The sequence below is a fragment of the Leptidea sinapis genome, chromosome 17, assembly GCF_905404315.1.
Source record: "Leptidea sinapis chromosome 17, ilLepSina1.1, whole genome shotgun sequence".
NCBI lineage: Eukaryota > Metazoa > Arthropoda > Insecta > Lepidoptera > Pieridae > Leptidea > Leptidea sinapis.
In genome coordinates, this window is record NC_066281.1 from 11,375,635 (window position 1) to 11,391,183 (window position 15,549).

Sequence of the window (15,549 nt, forward strand, 5' to 3'; positions counted from 1 at the left end):
AAGAACTGTCAAATTCCGTCACTTGTAAAATTTGACAACACCATAATATGTAGCTCGCTAGCGAGTTAAAACAAAACATAATATTCTTTGGAAAATAATTCTTATGTTATAATCTTACTATTTGTTGCAATTGGAAAGTAAAATATAAACAATTGATAATTATTATCTTTTAACGTAATAAAGTAATAGTTTGTGTTTTACATTTATTATTTAAATTCCGTAATTCACTGTTTTATTTGAATTATTCCTGTAACAAATATAAATATTATATTAAATACTTGCAAATAATGGTCTACCTACACTTTCCCTCCAATTTAACTGAAGAAGAGTTAATGTTACAAGCTAAATATCAAAAATTAAAAAAAAAGAAGAAGGCAGTACATGCATTAAAAGCACCGAAGCAGGAACCTGAAAAACCTGTATTACCTAAAAGACCAACAGAAGCTAGAGATGCTCGTGAAATAGCTCGTAAATTAATAAAAAGTGGTGCAATTCCTGCTATAAAAAGCCCACCTCCTCAACCTCAAAATGCAACATTCAAAAGACCTCGTGCAGGTATTTTTGAAACTTAAATTTTATTTTATTCTCATTACACAATTAAATGGGACCTATTTAATAATAGTATATCCTATTATGTGAATTTAATGGTGTTGGGGGAACATGGGCTTTGTTGATCACTTACTTACCACCATCAAAGTGATCTGCAAGCTCATTCATTTTACATTTCGTATATTAATATCTTTTTTGAGTGAATGTTCATTGGGAATTTTCAGGAAGGGAGCGAAAGCTAAGTGGTTCCACTGGAACCACAGGTGGTGTGGCTTCTTACCAACCCTTCAGTGCTTCTCAGGAACCACCTCCACCTGAAGAGAAACCAAGTCCTAGAGTTAAATATCTTTATGATTCCTTTGTAACAGCTAGAGATAAGTATGTATTCACTTTTTCCTAATAAGAGATAATATACTGACATAGTTTGTAGTCTGGTCACATTACCCTACTTCTATTCAGCCTGCATGAATGAATGCTTGATTAGTATTTTGCTTTATACAAAATTTAATCAAAATTAATCTTAAGCAAGTACTAGTCACATTATAGTAATTATGTTTATAATAAAGAAGGGACAATTAAGGAAGCTCTTTTACCTAATGAAGTGAAATCACCACCACCATAAATTACAATGAGAAACTCAAACCGTAACTTGTTTACTAAGGGTAAATAATGGGTGCAGAAACATGAACAGGTAGAAGTTGATGTTGGAAGGAGATTTCTGAGTCTCTTAAGGCCCATAACAAAAGAAAAACAATCCTTATTTATGTTATTATACATATTGAAAAAAGAGAATTGAAATTATAAATGTTTTTGAAATATTTTAGAGAAGAGAAAGTTCCTCGAGCACCAGGTACTGCAAATGCAGGGAGTGATGCCCCTGCCACTGTAAATAAAACAAATTCATTGCAATTAATTGGACCAAATTTAACTGAAGAATCAGTCCGTCGGCGTTTAGCTTCATTTGAACCATTTTCATTCACTCATGAACCTGATGAAGACATGTAAGTTAAAAAGGAGATTAATTGTGTTTTAATGCTATTTTTTATAGAATCTAATATTATTGTATAGTTATTTGGTTAGTTAATATTAGGTACTCTTGAATGTACTCAATATTTTAAATTTGTAAACTTTTTATGAAATTCTGATAAAATTCACTTTATTTTTTTATTTGTGAAGTTAATTCTTATTTTGTTCAAATCTTGTCATTTGACCAGCTCACTCTTTGACTGACAATTATCTTTTTAATGTCTGTTTCTGCTCTTTCTTTGATTAAAAATTTATGATTCGAAATATGCTAATATCATTGACAAAATATGGAGTATCTAATATTTAATCAATTTATTTGTTTGATTCAGGGTATATCTGTCTTTTGACACAATTGAAATAGCAACTCAGGCTCACACATCCCTGGAGGGCTGCGAAGAAGGTTGGAGAGCAACATTTGCCAAGAGAATTTCTCCACAGAAAGGAACTTGGACACCATCTGGACCACGTAATCCTCCACCTCCCAAAGATGCGAAAAGGAATATTGTTACTTATGATGACATATTTGATTAAACAATGAAATGCATATAGAGTTGTGTTTAATGTTAAACTGACCTCATTTATTCTTATACAATTGTTTAATACACAACTGTACAAATGAGTGGAAAAAAACCAACAGTATGTATCACCAGGATCAGTTTACCGTTACTTACATTTAGGTTATTAACCATTATGAAGCTGGTCTTTGGGGGCTAAGTACAATATGTTTTTTTCCTAGTTGTTCATTAGCAGCTGTGAGTATTTGGTGATTTTGTATGAAATTAGTGAAAGTAATTTAGAATTCATCAATTATCTAATATTATGTTATCGTAAAAATTCATGTTCAACCAGGCAGCTAAGCATGGCCGCACACAATACATTTTACGATCTTATATACCGAAAAGAAATTCACAAAACAACTAGAGTAGTTTTTTGCGAGTATGTTTCGTTGTTTTTCAGCTCGGAAAAAATAGGAAGGTTAGTTGTGCCTTACCTATAGGTATTATTTACTATTACGGGAGAACTCTTGGGACATGGACTCGACAATTCTTTGAACTTAGATTTCTTCTCCCTTACTTGTCATGCGTAGATCAACTGGTGGCTCACAAGGTATAGGTACTTTCTAAGTTTAAAATTATGCTTTCATGATTTTGGAGAGCAGAGAGGTAATAGACGAGTAAGCATCGGCTCCAACTTGTGAAAATTAATTGTCATTCCTTTATGGGCTAATGGCTAGGTACATTTGCCGTATTTCAGGTATTCTGTGCAAAACCTACCTACCTACTTTTTATAATAATAATAATCCTAAAAAAACAGTTAACAAACAGTAAGATGATAAATAAATAACCGTAATGAGTCCGGGTTCAGTAATCGTCGAAATAATTAAGGCTTCAATGAGGATAACCTATCGCTTAAACATGAAATATGTCCTACATCTTATCAATGGGCAGCAACTCTCCATTATGTTAAGACATGGTCATACTGTAAGTTTCTCGATTATAATTAATAATGCCACATATAATGTTTATGATATAGGTTCACACTTTTGCATTCATGAGAACCATTGCTTAAAGTAGTTGCTCATGTCTTAAATGGCTACTTGTATCGTATTCACCGCCTTATTAGGGTTTGTATATTGTATAAGTACCTCATAGCCTATATTAAATTTTTCGAAATAAAAAAGTTGCAGTGCATGGTCCGTAAACGTAAAGTATACCTAATGGATGCATCATCAGCCCTAAAATTGAAGCCTTCAAAAACAAATGTTATATCCGAAAACTTTTTAAAAATTCTAGGAAAGCAGGTGTTTACAAAACATTCTGCAGAAACTGTATTTGGTTTTCAAACGTTACCGAAAAAAGCATTTCTAACCAACGCAGTTAATGACAGTCTTAATGACTTTTCTCAACTTTCGAAGGCCAATCTTCAAAAGGAAGGCTGTTGATTGGCTTTCGACACCAGTGACAATTATTATATACAGGTACAGCCAAAAACTGTATTTTTTTCCATTTTACGGCACCACTCTGAAAGCAGTAGTTTCGTTACCGATAAATCATGCGGTTTTCATCGTGTGCAAAGCTTCCGAAACTTCTGGTGTACTACAGTACGAATTTGCTGACATGAATTTTTTTATAAGTTTCAATCAAACGACAACACGTTTGGTATCAATATTAGTTTCGGTCTGTGGTTTGGGTAACATCTGTCGCCGGGCGACCTTCATGAAAATCAGCACAGAGATGATCACGTTCACGTCTGAAATCACTGAATCAGGAATACACAGACCTAAGAGATAGAGGGTATGTTCCGATTTGCACTGCGAGCACTGCACAGTGCTATCACTGTGGAAAAATTCGTTCCGTTAGGGACTGCCAGTATACTGCTGCAGTACCCTAGGGAAATATATGAAGTCATAAATCGCCGCCATACTCTACTGTGAGCACTGGCGTTTTCGAGGTAAGGTACTCGCAGTTCTTTGATCACGTGATCAGTCAAACCACTCGAGTGCCTAAAATATTTTTAATCTGACAGTAGTTACTCCAAGTTTTTTTAATGAACTAGAAAACTTTAATACACTCATTTGAATGCTGCGTCAAAAATGCGGCTGACAGTATACGGGAATGCGTTCCGATTTACATAGTAACTATAAAGGAACGGCTTCACAGTATACTAAATTGGCGTCACACTGTAGTAGCTTTTTGACCAAATGCCAATTGAAGTATCTAGAAATTTTCTTGTTGACAAGCCACAGCAAAATGGCGCGAATACAAACTAAAACGTAACATTTTCTCGGGGTGTTCCATTTTCAATTACATACTGTAATTGTTTTTGAAATAATAATTGTATTACTGGTAAGTGTTAGCTAGATACGTATTTCAAGTGGATTGTGTGGTAATAATTAATATTACTATAGCATCGATGACTTTCTTAATTCTTAGTGCTATCACACCCACATGGAGTGACCGCCCCCAGACTATTAAAAATTTAACTGCAATAAAATTCTATTAAAAAATATGAGGCGTACTGAGTTTGCGCTCTGACTCAATTTCTTCGAATGTAGTTGGGACGTTCAACACGTGATTTAAACTTATATTTTGATTTCGAAATATATTTCGATCGGATTTCATGTCCCCAAAGATCCTTGTTTTGCACTTAATTTATGTTGTTAATACTTAATATAACGATACAACTAAAATGTACAAATTATGATTAAGTAACTAATAGTCATAAAAACTAATTGCACCGTAAAACGTTTTACTGCTTTACATCTAGAATTTTGTTTAACTGCGTATAATTATAAAGCGTTTATGAATAATTTTGTAGTTAATGCACATCTTATTGTTTGCAATAATAAAATTATTATAATAATAATAATTTAGGTACCACCAAATAATTAAAATGGAAAAGATTGAGCTTTAATGAGAACAAGTACCAACTAACTCATCGCTACTCTTTTAAATCAACATTTACAGTTTTATCGTGTTACAAATGTTTTACCGATGGGAGGCTCCTTTGCACAGGATGCCGGCTAGATTATGGGCACCACAACGGCGACTATTTCTGCCGTGAAGCAGTAATGTGTAAGCATTACTGTGTTTCGGTCTGAAGGGCGCTAGCGAAATTACTGGACGAATGAGATTTAACATCTTATGTCTCAAGGAGACGAGCGCAGTTGTGGTGCCGGTTTGGTTTTTTCAAGAATCCTGAGCGGCACTACATTGTAATCGGCAGGGCGTATCAATTACCATCATCTGAACGTCCTGCTCGTCTCGTCCCTTATTGTCATATAAAAACAAATAATTTCAATTACATCATAATATTATGTAAAGTGATGCAACAAAAAAAAATTTGCACCTATTACTCATTGAGTATTAAGTACTTATTTATCCTTATTTCTTGAATCTAAGTTGAATTGTGCTGATTCATGTTCGAAGTTACAAAGTTTACCTACTCATAAACGTTTCCCAGTATTCTGTAGATTCATAATGTAGAGTGTAGACACTAAGTATGTGAACACGACGTGATTTTCAACAATAGAATGACTAATATATTTGTTTACATTCATTGAACAGTAAAATTATAATTACCTTCACTTATTATTCTTATAATATAGACACAATGTTTGCTTGCTTGACCTTAAATAAAAGGCACAAACTCATTATGTATTCGTCATTAATAATAATTATTAAAAGTACTTAAACAGTTAATGCATTGTATGATGTATCGCTTGCGGGAGTTCAATTTCAAACCAGTCTGCGTAGTGGTCAGTTGTACGTAAAGTTTACGTCAGAATGTACAAGGAAATTTTTGTTATTTTGTCTGCGTTCATTTTGATGCATACGAATGCATTACCAAGAGATAGCAGCGTCGTGATAACGGAGACTGTGTCGCCAATTGCAGATACAATTTCGTCGAAAGTAAAAGAACCTTCGAATGAAAGTTTTTCGGAAACTGGTAAGTAGAAATATTATAACTAAGTAATTTATGTGCATAACAATAAAGAGTACCTATAAACAAGATACTTTTATGTGTTAACTGTTATAATATTAACGAGAATGAAGTGTACGCTGTTTTTAATCGTTCGGAGTTTTTAATGAGAGCAGTTAAGGATTGAAGTGTTAATTTTTTATGTCAGCTCTCTCTCACGCTAATGAAAATTAAACAAATTATTCTTACATAGGTATTTAATTGCCAATATGAGTTGCTTTGTTCTAGCTAGACTGCTTGATAAAGGGGGATAATTTAAAGACGTTTTGTTATTTTTCACTATTATTTTCGCTTGATAATTAAAAGTGTCTGTCATAATAAATAAATTAAATTCAAATCAAGAATTATTTATTCATGTAGATAAAAAAAATGACCATTATGAATGTAAATGAATGTATAAATATACATTTAAACATTTACCACTTCTACAACATAAATAACAATATAAATAGAAATTATACTAAATTAATTTATTAAATTATTTTTTATTATATTATTTATTATCTAATTTCCGTTCAGTACGGCTTTTGCAGTCTACTTTATAACTTATAACCATGTTTCGTAAGATGAGCTATCTTCTTCTTAGTCGGACACTTGTCAGAGTGGTCGTGGTCGTGGACGTTCGATATCCTTTCTGAGGGTAGATCTCCTGGCGATGTGCTTCCATTCCTGACGGTTAGAGGCGTTGCGACACTGGACTACGGTGGACTCAGTAGCCTTTGTCTATCTGGCCCTGAATTACCAGTCTCTCCATCGAGTTCTCATTTCTAGAGATGTGACCAAATGGAACTTCAGTATTTTTAGTTGCACAATTGACGATAGTCTGTCTTTAATACGAAGCACATTGGTGCGAAATGCCGTCCACGGGATCTTTAGGAGGCGTCTCCAGCACCACATCTCTAATGCATCGATTTTACGGCGGTCCTGCAGTCTCAGATACCAAGTTTCGGTCCATAGAGAAATATTGGAAACACAAGGCATTTCATCAATCTGACTAGTCTTCTTGGTAATCCTCCTGTCCCTCCAAATCTTTCCCAGTTGTTCCACTGTAGACCTGGTGATGACGCACCGTCGTCTGATCTCGTCGCCATATCCTCCAGTACTTGATATAGTAGAACCAAGATAAATATAGTTCTGTACCACTTCAAAGTTGGCTATATGAGCTATATGCAACACTAAATTACCATTTAACTTCATCACAAAATATAAATCTCGATCACATTCGACGACAAGTGAAGGTTGCGATCATCAGACAAAACAAAAACTCTAATAAGGACACAAAGTTTTGATTTGGTCATATTTATTCCTTCCTTTTTTGTATGAACGAGTATGCAAAGTAATATTATTAGTCACATCCGTGTATACACTTCATCCTAGATCACAAAGCATTTGTCTTTTTTATAATATCCGACTGATTAGTAACTCACACATTGGCAATAATACCATTCCCAAGCTAAACGATTTTTATGAGTTTGACCATAGGTACTTTTTTATTTATTTATTTTAGATGTACCAATAATGGCTCAACTTAACATTAACATGTGATTTGCACTTACATACTAATTCTAGGTTAGTTATTCTAATTTGGTACATTCAACATTTTAAATAAGAAAAAATTAAGTAACTTAATAATAAATCTTAATTCTAGAACCTATCCAATGTTAATAATTATAATGTGATAAGTGTGAAATTACAAAAATTAAAGTAAGAATTAATATGTAGTTAACAAGATAATACAAACTATTATCTGCGGTGGTCGTTATTTTTTTTTAAGTTTATTTCTATATGACATACACGTGTCGTGAAAAATGTCAACGTCATGATTGTTGATTTTTTTTTAATTTATTTAGTGGCTCGGGATGCAAGTCCATAGGCCAAATGATTGTTGATATCGCTGAATGTTGTAGATATTCAAATAAAAGGACCGTATTGTTTCACATTCGTTCTAGAGTAATTATTTGAAAATATTTTATTAATCGGTTGTCTTGGTAAACATCTTGGAATGGAGAAATTTAAGTTAGATATTATGTTAGGTTCTAAGGATCCGTGTATAATTTTAAAAAGTATTAACTTATGTGATGATTTGTACTAACTATATTTTAATATGTTTCAGGTTTCTACGCTCACCAGGTTATTTGCAAATACGATGCATCAACAGATGAACCCTTAGAAGACTCGGTGTGTCAAGACCATTGCTTACCAAAGGGATATTCTTTTGGGCTATGTGTCCGCGGAAAATGTAGCTGTGTTTAGTTTTGTATAATCTGTGTATAATTTTCAACATAAGCTGTAAAAATACTAAAATACAAAATTTAAAATATTAGATGCACACTGTCACTAGCGTTAGAACTGAATTCTTAAGATAAAATAGTTCCTACGACTTTTCGTCTGCAATTCTACGTCTGCACAGATGAAAAATATATCAACAAAAATAACATTTAAATAAATTGGTTTGTTGGATTAGCAGGAGTTAACACAAACAGAAAAATTCACTAAACGTTATTGGGATTTCTAGCACTAATAAAAACATCCTTAAATAGTTTTCTCAAATATTTTCCACATACAGTAATTTGTTATTTTGTAATAGCATTTACTTATTAGGCCTTACTTCTACTAGATTTCAACGTTTTATTTCCATTTAATGTTTGATTTACTGACTTTCCGTTAGTCATGCTTTTTTATGAAAATAAGGGAAGAGACGAGCAGGATGTTCAGCAGATGGTATTTGATACGGCCTGCCCATTACAATGCAGTGCCGCTCAGGATTATTGAAAAACTCAGAAATTCTGAGCGGCGGTACAACTGTGCTCGTCACCTTGAGACATACGATGTTAAGTCTCAATTGCACAGTAATTTCACTAGTTCAGGCGCCCTTCAGAGCGAAACACAGTAGTAATACTTACACATTACTCCTTCGCGGCAGAAATAGGCGCCGTTGTGGTAACCATAATCAAGCCGGCATCATGTACAAAGAAGCCTCTCACAGTAAATAATGTTTATTAATTATTATGTATCGATATTAAATCTTTTTTCTAATTTTGTTAAAAAAAATAATCACAATATAGTGAAATTAAAATAAAGCAGCTCTAAGTAGGAGATTTTATAAAGTGAAAAGTAATTAAACTCTTGTTGTAAGAAGAAAATATCATACTAAATAAATGCTAAATAAAAATTATCATGACATAGTAAGTATATTATATAGAGTAAAAATATGTATTTCATTTTATTGCAGATTTAAAATTATTTTTATTTTAATGTTATCTGGGCCCGTGACTGTCTGTTAAGCCAATGTGCAGATAAGATACCTTTATGCTTTCCTAATACCCACGTCTAAACCACTGTGTTTATAGCTCTTCCTGCTATCCTAAGAACGCAAACGTAAACTAAACCTTCAAAACACACTTAACAGCGAAACATTTCCATCGCAGTATGGTGTTGTTAACTATGTATACGAGTACTTACTACCCAAAGAATATACTCATTTGTAAAAAAACGAGTGGTTTTTATTTTTTTTTCGTCCCTTTAGAGAATACAATACCAAAAGAGGTTTTAATTATTGTCCTATTTTCTTTATATTTTTATATCCTGATACCATTATTTAGCGGTCTCTAAAATGGTTGATAGAAAGATCGAGATAAACAGCGAGCAAAATTATAGCGATACTTGAGAAACGGTGTAGTCAATGTTATCTGTCCTAGAGGCTAAATGTGAGAATAATCCTTCGACTGTCCAGAGGACTTGGCAACGATATCAAAAGACTGGTTCCGTCAGTTCCTCTTCAGTCTCAGAAGCTCGAGATGACCGCTTCCTGGTGAACCAGGCATTGAGAAATCGCAAATATATTTATGTCAACCTCAAAAAAACTCTAGAGGAAGTGAGAGGTGCGCAAACCAGCTTATGGACTGTCAGGAGGAGGCTTCTCGCTGCCAATATATGCAGTGTATCCAGCCCGTTGCCCAAAATTACTCCGCGAGCACAGACCTGCTAGGCTTGCTTCACTCGACATTGTGCGACGTGGACTGAAGAGGACTGAGGTAGTATAGTATTATTCTCGGATAAAGCCAGCGTATCACTATATGATGAGAAACGAAGTCGGCGAGTACTACGAGTAAGGCAATGGAACATTTCACAGAAGTTTGCTTTGAAGAAATAACCCCTCATGGTGGAGAGGTAAGACAGCACTTTGAATGCACACCGGTACATATCAGAAGTCCTAATTCCTATAAATACACACATCAAAAAAGTCTAAGCAACATGCATGATATTACAAATTTACCATTTATATTAATTAACTAGTTGACCCGACAGACGTTGTCTGTATATAATAAATAAAATAATGTTTTTTTATGAATTTGTCAATAATATATCATAACATCAAGAATTATTTCGTAAAATATGCTCCCTGTTGTTGTAATGAAATTGTTTTACAGCAGAACTGTCAAACCGTGCGTCAATAAATTCTCTCATAGAAATTATGTATGGACACATCAAAGGAAAAACAAATTTGTTGTTTTTATTTAATTTAGCAGCATTTTCCTATTTATTCACCTTTTAAACCTTTTCTGGACTTCCACAAATAATTCAAGACCTAAATTAGCCAAATCGGTGCAGCCGTTCTCGAGTTTTAGCGAGACTAACGAACAGCAATTCATTTTTTTATATATAGATTAATAGATTAATTTCTAAGTCTTTATTCACTCAATGTGCATAGGTATCGTCGTTTTAATTGGCCACCTTGAAGTCCCGACCTCAATCCAATCATAGAATACATTTGGAATGTTCTAAAACAAAGAGTAAGATCGGTGCAGCCCGCTCCACAAAACATCAGGGAGCTAAGTAATGTAATTGCTGCGCAGTGAGAGCATATTCCACAAGAAGCAATTAATAATAGCATCGATAGCATGCCCGGACGTATACAAGCTGTCATTTTAGCAAGAGGGGGATACAGTCGATATTAAACATTTACTTTTTATTAAACCAAACTTAAGTTTTTAGCCTACTTTTTATATATTGAACAGAAACACAACGGGCTGTTTAGACTCTGGGATAATTTTTCATTAATTTCATCGAAATTCAAAGTATTATGATGATACAAGCTGCTTAGAATAGTGAAATAATCTGATGATGCCATTGAAACAGGTTATTTACCCAGGTGTCCGTTTTTTCGTAAATGAGTGTAGTTAGTAGTGATATTTAAAATCGCCCTGTGCTGCCCCGGGGCGTAAAAAGAATAGGGTAGTCCCAGGTCCAAGGGTGTCGTAAGAGGCGACTACGGGCTTTTTGAAAGTGGGAGAGTCACGCTGCTGTCTCATGACGTAAGCACAATCGGGCCAGACTCGTCCGGGCTACTTACCACACTCGCACAGAATACCGGCGTGAAGTAGCGGCCTAGTGCCGCTATGTTTCGCATAGGTTAGTGTCGAGGACCGGAGGCCATTCCCCCCCCCCCCCCACAAAATATGAGAGCGGTATTTAAAGAGAAATTACCCCAGGAGGGTACCGGCTCTTGTAGAGCCAGAGAATCCCTCCCCGAGCATTCGCGCTCGGGCTGCCCTTCGTATTCTGGGGAGGGCACAGTACCGTGTATGTCACAGGACAAACAGGGCAGCAACACCACGGCACCCCGCTCCACGCTTAATGTGGACTTTTGTAACATCCGGGGAATTCACTCCAACTTAAACGCCGTCCACCACCACCTTGAGACGTCGCAGCCGGCCTTGTGTTTCCTTACGGAGACGCAGATATCTCGACCTAGCGATACGTCATATTTAACGTACCCCGGGTACAAAATTGAGCATAATTTCATGCCTCTTGCCGGGGTATGTGTGTACGTTAGGGAGGATATCTGCTGTCGCCGTCTCGGCAATTTTGAGGGTAGGGGCCTGTCTACTCTCTGGCTCCGCGTAGATTTAGAGGACCGCGTCCGCATCTATGCGTGTGTCTACAGGTCCCATAGTGGTAACGCAGAAACGGATCACCTCATGGGCTGCGTTCAAGCGGCATTTGATGACGTGCTTGCTCAGATCCCCTCCGCTGAAATTGTAGTCTTGGGTGATTTCAACGGGCACAATGCCGAATGGCTTGGATCACGTACCACAGACTACGCAGGGCGATCTGTGCATAATTTTGCATTGGCGTATGGTCTGTCCCAATTGGTTGAGTCGCCGACGCGGCTCCCGGATGTGGATAGCCACATGCCGTCCTTATTAGATCTTCTGCTGACTACACATCCCGATGGTTACCAGGTCTCTGTCGACGCCTCTCTCGGAACGTCCGACCATTGCCTGGTCAGGAGTGTAGTGCCTATCCGACGCCAACGTCGCAGACCACCAGCGACCCGCCGCGTTTGGCACTACAAGTCAGCAGATTGGGATAGGATGCGTTCCTTTTTTGCATCCTACCCTTGGGGCAGGGTTTGTTTCCCTTCGGATGATCCTAGTGCCTGCGCCGTTGCAGTAGCCGATGTGATACTGCAGGGCATGGATATTTTTATACCAAGCTCTGTAGTACCGATCGGTGGCAGATCACAGCCCTGGTTCGATGCGTCAGTTAAAGCAGCATCTGACTGCAAAAAACAGGCGTATCGAACTTGGGTTGCGGCGCTGGGCTCAAAGGATCCGAACTGCAAAGTTCTGAAGAGGAAATATAACGTGCCTCCAGATTTTTTAAGCGGCAAATCGCCCGTGCGAAATCAAAGCACTTTTCAGCTTTCCAGTTACCCGACCGGAACACGCAAGTTCTGGTCGTTGTCGAAAGCTGCTCTTGGTAACTTCAACCAGCCGTCCATGCCGCCGTTGCACATGAGGAATGACACCCTGGCCCATACGGCAAAAGAGAAAGCCGATCTCGTGTACACTCTTTTTGCCTCCAACTCGACTCTTGACGACAACGGAAAAACACCGCCGACCATCCCGCGGTGTCAGAGCTCCATGCCTGAAGTACAGTTCCGACAGAAAACTGTTAGGCGAGCTCTGTTTTCGTTGGACGTCAGGAAGTCGAGCGGGCCGGATGGCATTTCTCCAATCGTGCTTAGAACGTGTGCCCCTGAGTTGACGCCGGTGCTAACGCGTTTATTCCGGCACTCTTATTCAAAAGGCGTAGTCCCTGATTCATGGAAGTCAGCCCTTGTCCATCCGATCCCAAAAAAAGGAGACAGTTCGGATCCGGCAAACTACAGGCCTATTGCGATTACCTCCCTACTCTCCAAAATCATGGAGAGCATAATTAACCGCCAGCTCTTGGTATACCTTGAGGGTCACCAGTTGATCAACGACCGGCAGTACGGCTTTCGCAATGGTCGGTCGACTGGCGATCTTCTGGTATACCTAACACATAGATGGGCGGCGGCTATTGAAAGCAAGGGGGAAGGCCTGGCAGTTGGTCTGGATATAGCGAAGGCCTTTGATCGTGTATGGCACAAGGCGCTCCTCGCAAAACTTCCATCATTTGGGCTTCCCGAGAGCTTATGCAAGTGGACCTCCAGCTTCCTCACTGGGCGCAGCATACAGGTCGTTATCGACGGTTATTGCTCGAATCCCAAGCCCGTGAACGCTGGAGTTCCCCAAGGCTGTGTGCTATCTCCCACGCTGTTTCTTCTGCATGTCAATGATATGTTGGACACCGCCAACATGCATTGCTATGCAGACGACAGCACTGGTGATGCCGTATACACGGGCCATGCAGGTCTCTCTCGGGAAAACGTCGACCAGTGCCGGGAGAAACTTGTGTCTTCTATCGAGTCCTCTCTCGAGAAGGTCGCGGAATGGGGTAAGTTGAACCTTGTCCAATTTAACCCCCAGAAGACTCAAGTTTGCGCGTTTACAACTAAAAAAACCCCATTTGCCGTATCACCGCTCTTCGAGAACACTTCCCTTAAAGCCTCGCCTAGTATCGGAATACTGTGTCTCGAAATCTCGAGCAATTGCCAATTCCGTGGCCATCTGGAGGGCAAAGCCAAACTGGCTTCAAAGAAACTGGGCGTCATAAATAGAGCACGGCAATACTTCAAGCCGGCCCACATTCTAGCGCTCTACAAAGCGCAGGTCCGGCCTCACATGGAGTATTGCTGTCATCTCTGGTCTGGCGTACCCCAGTATCAGCTCGATCCATTTGACCGCGTGCAACGCAGAGCAGCTCGAATTGTCGGGGACCCAGTACTCTGTGAACGGCTGGATCACTTGGCGTTGCGTAGAGACGTCGCTTCATTGTGTGTCTTCTACCGCATTTATCACGGGGAGTGTTCCGAAGAGCTGTTCAACCTGATTCCTGCCGCCGAATTCCACCTTCGCACGACACGCCACAAGTTAGGATTTCATCCCCACCATCTGGATGTGTGGCGGTCCTCCACAGTGCGGTTTTCAAGGAGCTTTCTTCCTCGTACCACGAAGCTGTGGAATGAGCTTCCGTGTGCGGTGTTTCCGGGACGATACGACATGGGTACCTTCAAGAAAAGCGCGTACACCTTCCTTAAAGGCCGGCAACGCTCTTGTGATTCCTCTGGTGTTGCAGGAGAGTGTGGGCGGCGGTGATCACTTAACACCAGGTGACCCGTACGCTCGTTTGTCCTCCTATTCCATAAAAAAAAAAAAATGTAGAGGAATATCTAATATATTGAATTCCGGTATTGTTTAGAATAAGATTACCTTCAGCTCGGTTTGAATTAAATTATATTATATATTATTTTAACGTAATATAGTAATAGATAAATAATATTATCATTACAAAGGGATAGACAATGTAAACCCTTCACATAGTGCTAACTTTAAATTCAGTATCCAATGCTCTATGTGCTCCAAGGCTGTGTGCTATTTCCCACACTGTTTCTTCTGCATATCAATGATATGTTGGACGTCTCCGACATGCAGTGATAGTCCGCAGTCATCTGGAAGGTAAAGCCAAATTGTCTTTGCCTTTCAAAAACTGCAGACGCGGACAAATTTATCTTTCTCGAACCAATTGACCGCGTGCAACGCAGAGCTGCTTGTTGTTGATTGTCGGGAACCCAGTGGTGCCAGTGGCCAGTGCCAGCTCGATCACTTGGCTTTGCGTAGAGACGTCGCTTCATTGTGTGTCTTTTATGGCATTTATCATAGGGAGTATTCCGAAGAGCTGTTTCACCTAATTTCTGCCGCTGAAATCCGCCTTCGCATCTTCGCAAACTTCGCCCAGGCCACAAATTAGGATATCATCCTCACCATCTGGATGTGTGACCTTCCTCCACAGTACGGTTATCAAGGAACTTTCTTCCACATACAAAAAGCTGTGGAATGAGCTTCCTTGTGCGGTGTTTCCAGAACGATACGACATGGCTTATACGATATGACCCTCAAAAAAAGCGCGAACACCTTTATAATAGGTCGGCAATGCACCTGTGATTCCTCTGATGTTGCAAGAGAATGTTGGCAGTGGTGATCACTTAAAATTAGGTGACACGTATTCTTGTTTGTCCTTCTCTTCCATAAAGAAAATGTTGTGAAGAGATAAATAAATGAA

General features: G+C 38.3%; 2 protein-coding genes across 2 annotated transcripts; both read left to right on the forward strand.

Moving 5' to 3' along the window:
- Positions 1 to 46: 46 nt before the first annotated feature.
- Positions 47 to 2,119, forward strand: LOC126968991 (negative elongation factor E). The gene is made up of 4 exons (XM_050814255.1): positions 47 to 555; positions 774 to 927; positions 1,374 to 1,550; positions 1,905 to 2,119. Exons 1-4 carry the CDS (start codon positions 288 to 290, stop codon positions 2,104 to 2,106), a joined length of 801 nt encoding a protein of 266 aa, XP_050670212.1. The 5' UTR covers positions 47 to 287; the 3' UTR covers positions 2,107 to 2,119.
- A 3,505-nt stretch (positions 2,120 to 5,624) lies between these two features.
- LOC126969180 (uncharacterized) lies at positions 5,625 to 9,267 on the forward strand. The gene is made up of 2 exons (XM_050814498.1): positions 5,625 to 6,024; positions 8,171 to 9,267. Exons 1-2 carry the CDS (start codon positions 5,862 to 5,864, stop codon positions 8,308 to 8,310), a joined length of 303 nt encoding a protein of 100 aa, XP_050670455.1. The 5' UTR covers positions 5,625 to 5,861; the 3' UTR covers positions 8,311 to 9,267.
- Positions 9,268 to 15,549: the final 6,282 nt, after the last annotated feature.